The sequence below is a fragment of the Coffea eugenioides genome, unplaced genomic scaffold (genome assembly GCF_003713205.1).
Source record: "Coffea eugenioides isolate CCC68of unplaced genomic scaffold, Ceug_1.0 ScVebR1_2010;HRSCAF=2960, whole genome shotgun sequence".
Lineage (NCBI taxonomy): Eukaryota > Viridiplantae > Streptophyta > Magnoliopsida > Gentianales > Rubiaceae > Coffea > Coffea eugenioides.
The window spans coordinates 23728-30810 of NW_020862459.1; the positions used below are offsets into that span (position 1 = coordinate 23728).

General features: G+C 43.6%; 1 protein-coding gene across 1 annotated transcript; it reads left to right on the forward strand.

The window, feature by feature from the left end:
* The first annotated feature begins 4474 nt into the window (after positions 1–4474).
* Positions 4475–6460, forward strand: LOC113756133. The gene is made up of 2 exons (XM_027299926.1): positions 4475–4555; positions 4697–6460. The coding sequence occupies exons 1-2, from the start codon at positions 4475–4477 to the stop codon at positions 6458–6460; spliced, it is 1845 nt and encodes a 614-aa protein (XP_027155727.1).
* The last annotated feature ends 623 nt before the right edge of the window (positions 6461–7083 follow it).

Here is a 7083-nt window from a genome sequence, read left to right on the forward strand (position 1 = left end):
AAATTAAAATCACAAAGTTAGGAGTCATTCCCGTACCCGATTTGATGCACTCCTCTAGGTTCATGCACCTCCATTTTACCATATCACTTTTTTTCATTTTTTTATCTACATTTTTTCACTACTTATATTTTTCTCACTCCACATGCCATGTTCACACATTTATCTTTTTTTCCTATCACTTATTTATTTTCTAACTCACAAATTGCACCAAATTGTACTTAGATGCATTTACTACTATTTATACCATATTTTCATCCACTTGCACACAAACACCTTCATTTTCACAATTGGCACACATGCATTTTTCTTACATTTGCACACATTGCACTTTTTTTACATTTGCACACATTGCACCTTTCTTACATTTGCACACATTGCACCTTTTTTGCATTTGCACAGATTGCACTTTTCTTACATTTGCACACTTGCACTTACATTTGTATTTCTATCTTATTTTGCATTCCTCTTACATTTTTCACACTTGCACTCATATTTGGGTCTTCATTTGCATTACCCGTGACCTCTATGAGAGCTTTCCTTATTGGCCATCACAACTCATGTGATTGGGACCGAAAAGCCTCATAAGAGACATTTTAGATTTAGGATTGCATTTTTTTCGCATCCATTAGTCGTATCCAACATGCAAAACATACTTTGGGTAGAAGAATTAGGAAAAGAAGGGCTAAGTCACGCAACTAGCTTTGGCTAGGGTAAGGGAGTGCCTTAGGCTTTGCCTTTGCCTTCTCCCTTATCAAATGTGACCCCCGATCCCTTTCTTTGGTTACGTAGACCTAAAAAGTTCTTTAAAAAGGGTTTGTTTGCTTTTCTTTCCAAAAAATCACTTTTTTTGGGTGACTTGGTACACCCTAACTCTATACCAAGTGGCGACTCCATTTTCCATTCAAAAACCCTTTTTGAACTTTGTTTGGCCAAACCGTCGCATTTCACAATCCCACGGCCTTTTATTTTCATTTTCACACACGTTCACATACATATCCCACACACTACTTTCACATACTCAAAAAGTGGGGCGCGACAGTTGGCGACTCCACTGGGGATTTCCTAAGTGGGTCCAAGCATTTGATTTAGCTATTATTTTCCTTTTTCTACCCTTTTTATGCATAGCATTTGGATATTAGGGTTGCATTTTTCATTTTAGAACTTTTTACCTCGCGCGCGTATCAACTATTCCTCACCGTATGTATGATTGGTTTTGGATGTATGTTGTATTTGTTTTATTCCGCGCTTTGCATTGCATTTGGGTGGGGGACATTACCCTAGAGCCTCGCGTTGGTTCTCGATCCCTCCTCTCCAAACGAGCACTAGCATACGTGCATACGCTTTAATTTTTCACCCCTCATTTATTTTTCTTTTAGTGGCTTGTCACGCCACTCCACCCTATTAGGATTTTAGGCGACTCACTTGGACTTGTGATCGCGACACGATGTGTGCGTAGCTTGATCCGAGGGGTCACTCAATCTTCCATTTTAAGCTTTGGGTTCATAGCCTTTAGCTTTTAGTCGAAGGTTGAGGATTTTTGATAGATTCACTCATGACATGTAGCCGTGACACGATGTGTGCGTAGCAATGTCTGGGGAATCGCTCGAGCCACCGACAAAGAACCTTGGGATTGATGACCCTTGGTTTCCAAGTCTGAAGGCTCGGGGACCTAAAACCTATCGAGTCTAGATACATTAGTGAGCCAATACCTCATGCATCCATGATAGCTTGCCTAGGGTAGAGTCTGCCTTGCCTTATTAGGGACACTATTCACGATAGGAGGGGTCCAACCCTTTTTTTCCCTCCTATCGCTTTATTTCTTTGTACTGATTGCTTTATCTCGTTGCTACAATGTGTTATGTGTATTTATCTGGCTGAATTAACTTTTCTTGGTTTTGTGTCTCCATTGCATTCACAAACCCTAGCAAATAAGAGGTCTGGCATGACCTTCTTTTAGAACTTACCCTTGTAGATAGGCTATTGCACGTTTAAAGATTTTGGTACATTGCATTCGTAGATTAATAATGCTATATCATTTTAGGCTTACCCTGGCAAATAAAGGGTCCCTTAGGTCATATCTCATTTCAAACTGCAAGTTCTATCGCTTTAATAAACTGGCATCATGCATAAACCCTAGAAGGGGAATGCCATTTAGGGGATCCCGCTATTAGGATTGAACTCACCTTGATTGTTCCCATGGGTACATAACCCTTCAAGGGATTGCATGTTTAAATTCTTGCCAACCGGAGAATGGGACTCATAGGTAAGGTAATTGACAACCCGCCTCTTCCATTGTTAGATGGAGTGCCCCCGTCGAATCTACCAGTTGTTGGTACCGTCGGCCGAGATTCAAAGATGGCCTGCCCTTATGCTATCTAGCGAATTACATCAAGTAGCTCAATATTTAGGGCCAATTGGAGACCTTAAGGAGATCAAGCCCAATGGCTATCTAGTAGAGGCATTAGTACATCTGTGGGATCCGGAATGTTCGGCTTTTAGGGTAGGCAATAAGCACATGACAGTGACACTTGAGGAAATAGCCGGCCTCTTCAATTTACCTTTGCATGGAACCGCTTTGATTTTCCCATACGTTTCAGACAAGATAGAATTTTGCAAGATCATAGGATTGAGAGAGGCTGTATTGCGAGGGTCGGATCAGGGAGTCCGCGTGAACACTTTGTTTGAGCATTTTGCACTACCAAATGGGTTCGAGAGATATAGGGAGGATTTTTCATTCACATCCAAGGATGTTTGGGAACGCAAAAGACCAGTGGTGTATGCCATAGTTATGGCGGGAGTTTATTTCTTCCCGAGAAGAGATCAGAAAATAGCTTTCAAGGTAGCAAAGGTTATACAAGACCTCTTTTCAGGAATCCGAAGTAAACAATGCACCATAATCCCGACCATCCTTGCGGACATTTTTCTAGCTTGTACCAACTGCCAGGAAGGGGAAAAGTTCTTCTACGGGGCTAATATAGTTTTGCATATCTGGGCCCTAGAACATTTTAAGAGACTAGCGTCCGTTCCGGAAAGTTTGCCAGTAGTTGGGTATAACTGGGTAATCACGCATCATAAGCGAGTCAACGAAGGGGGCCTGCCAAACGATGCGGTTGAATGTGTCAAATGCTTAGAGATGCTGCCAGATCAAGACATTTGGTGGGTGTTAGACTGGACGATTTGCCTTAGGCCGATACTCCGCACTAAAGTGTCAGATTTTGTTCTCCTATTGGGTACCCAAGGAATCGCCGCATACACTCCAAAGAGATTCCTCAGACAGTTAGGACGTACACAAGAAGTGCCGCCTGTGGTTGATTTGAGTAAGCTCACCGTCGTTTTCAGTAAAGGAATGTGCCCAAACGAGCTCCCTATGAAAGACCAGATTATCGAGACATGGGTGACACTGTCGGATGACGAGAGATTTCAATACATCCCGGAACTAAAGCAAAAGGGTTTGACCACTACACAATACGAAGACTGGGTAAGAAGATCCGCTGCGCAAGAAATTCAAGATGAGTCAGCTGAGGAGGTGAAAAGGTTGAAAGCCATTGTCGAAGCAAAGGATAAGGAAATTCTGCAGTTAAGTAAGTCTGTCGAAACATACAAAGGGATAGCAGAGCAACACAAGCAATTGTACGAAAATGAACGAGGAAAGCGTCAAGAGCTGAAAAGGAAATGCGGAGAGTTGTATGACCAAACTGAACGTGTTAGAATTCCATATGCTAGGGAAACAAAGGACTCTGTATTAGATAGGTTCAGAAGTTTTGGCAATCTTGTACGGAATCGTCTTCGTGATATGATATAAATATTGGCAAGCTTTATCAATGAAAGCGATTTCTCTTCTGCACTTATTTAGAATTGTTGTCAAAAACAGGTCTGTACGGGTCCCATTTCGAAGGTGTTGCATCATGCTAGGCCTACCCTTGGCACAAAAAGGGCCCCCCCGATAGGACATGCATCCGAATTTTTGGAACATCTACTAACTCTTATCTTTTTTCTTTTCCTTTGTTTTAATAAAAAGCTAAGGAGGGCTAAAGTCATTTCGTATTTTCAGGTAAAGTTTCAAAATAGCTTCTCGGAAAAGCCCCATTATACGCGGTCCCGAAGTCGAGCCCAAAGGAATCGTGTAGACATGAGTACTCAGTCAGAATCGTCTGATAAGACTGCTACAACTACCCAGCCGGAAGCCACAAATCCCGGGGTTCAGTTGACTGAATTACTCACCAAATTTGGGGAAATGGCGTCTGAGATGGCCGCCCAAAAGAAGTTGATCGACGAGCTCATTAGTAGCGGAGTGCACCCCGAGCCTGCGCCCGTCAAACAACCGGAATCCGAACCATTTGTCATTCCTCCAATTCAAACCACTTTTGAGGGAGTTTTCAACCCGCAGTATACTTACACGCAAAATCCTCCGTTCTATCCTCCCTATGGGCAAGGATTTCAGCCTCAGCCTCAAGGTGGTCAAGGTGGTTCAAACATGCCTCTGGATCCACAAGCTTTTTATCAGACTATCGCAGAGCCTGATGCGCCGGAACACACTGTTCAAACCAAGCCAGAAGTGGGAGAGTCGTCTGCCCCGGTTGATATGAAGTTACTTAAGCGGTTGGATCGTTTCGATGAGTTCATCAGGAAAAGCCAAGGTTTAAGCAAACAAGGGGTGTTAGACTACGATGATCTGTGCCTGTTTCCAAATGTACAGCTGCCCGTGGGATTCAAGACCCCGAAGTTCAATAAATATGATGGTACAGGCAACCCTAAGACACACCTGCGTTTGTTTGCCAACAAGTTGGGCAGACCGGTGGATGACGAAAACTTGCCATTAAGGTTATTTCCAGAGAGTCTAGAAGGAGACGCCCTCGATTGGTATTCAAACTTAAAGCCAGAGGAGGTGAAGACTTGGCTTGATCTGTCCAACGCCTTCATCAGACAATACGAATATAACTGCGAGCTAGCACCGACCAGAACTACTTTGGAAGGCACCAAGAGGCGACCATCTGAAGATCATAAGACATACGCCAAAAGATGGAGGAAGATAGCTGCCAAGGTTGAGCCTCCGATGACCGAAGATGAAATTATTCGCACTTTCATAAAGGCGCATGATCCTCCATACTTCGAAGAAATCTTCCGTATGACTGGGTGTACATTTGCTGCGATTGTGAATAAACTCGAAGAGTATGATGATTTTGTGAGAGTTGAAAAAATTGTTAACGTCTCTGCCCTAAAATCACAAGTAGAAGCTTTACAAGGGCAAGGGAGCAGTGGAAAGAAGCCGCAGTTTAAAAAGAAAGAGGGGGAGGCAACTTTTATCTGGAACCAGAACCCTTCACCCAAACCCCGATACCAACACAATCCAACCTACCAACCACATTACCCTTATTATTCAAACCCGCACCATGTATATACTACCAATATCCATCACCCTCGGCCTCGCCCAAGCTATCCTAACCCACCTTTAGCCCATTTTCAAATCTCTCAACCAAATCCACCCCAAAACCGACCTCGCCCTCCATATAACCCAAGATTTCCTCCCCTAAATAGACCTGTTTATAGTCATCCTCAACCTCCTGAACCTTACAACCAATCCCGTAGCCGTACATTTACCGATTTAGGCAGGCCTCTAGACCAATTGTATGACCAGTTGAAGGCCGCCGGAAAGATTGGCACGGTACCCCCTCTGACCTATCCATATGGCATATACGCTGGGTATAACCCACAAGCCGTCTGTGCTTATCATTCAGGGGCACCCGGACATTCGACTGTTGATTGCAAGGCTCTTAAGCATAGAATTCAAGATATGATTGAAGCCGGAGAGATTGTAATCAGGAAAAAGGAGGCACAAGGGCCGAATATAAATAGGAACCCCTTGCCTGAACACGCTAATACCATTGGAGTCATTCTGGACGATGCAGAGTATGAGGAGCAAGTCAAAAAATTGGCAAGGGAAGCTGAGGTGTTTGGGATCACAGACCAACCATTTATAATAGAGGTGCCGTTTGAGGAGGATAAAAGGCCTTTTATTTTGGATCTCACTCTAGCTGAGAGCAAGGCTTTGGAGCCAATGGTCATCGAATTTCCGGAGCAGGAGCCTGTTCTGAGTTTGCAGCGAGTGCCATGGAACTACGATGAACCTGTCATACAAATTGGAGAAAAGTCAATTGCCAAAGAAGAGGTGTCAGTGGTCACTAGACCAGGGAGGATTGCAAGTCCGTTTGGAGCTACCATTCCGATTCAAACAAATAACCCCGAGCTGCCCGCTAAACCAACAATTACCGAGAAGGAAGCCTTGGATTTTCTTAAAAGGCTCCAAAGAAGCGAATATAATGTAGTCGAGAAGCTAAGCAAGTCGCCCGCCCAAATATCCATGTTGGATCTGCTCTTTTCTTCGGATATGCATAGGGATGCGTTGCTCGAAGTGTTGACCAAAGCTCAAATCCCTAAGGACATTTCGGTTGCTAATTTCTGACATATAGTTGGGAGTGTGTTATTTACAAAACAAATCACTTTCTCTGATGATGAGTTATCTGCGGAAGGCATTGGACATAACAAGGCTCTGTACATAGTTGTGAGGTGCAACGGGAAAATTTTGCCAAAGGTATTGATTGACAATGGATCTGCGCTTAATATCTGTCCTTGGAGTACCTTGGAAAAGCTAGGGTTGCAAGATATCAAGCTGAGGCCTTCAGGGACCATAGTTAGAAGTTTTGATGGAGCACAAAGAGAACCTCTAGGAGAAGTGGATTTAGTAGTCGAGATGGGGTCCGCACAGTTTCAAATAGCTTGCCAAGTTATGCATTTTTCTAGTGTTTACAATATTTTGCTTGGAAGGCCGTGGATTCATAAGTCCGGAGCGGTGCCTTCTTCATTGCATCAATTGTTGAAATTCATAGTAAATGACAAATTGATAACTATCTTTGCCGAGGAGGATTGCCTCGTGATTGCTGATTCTGGGTCCAAAGAAGATGGTAGCCGAAACGCCATAGTGACCCCTCATAGCACAGCTGATATCGTCTCCGTAACTTGGATAACAAAAGAGGAACGAGCTCTGTCAAAGGCCAGTGTCATGATGGCTAAGGAAATGATCCGCGG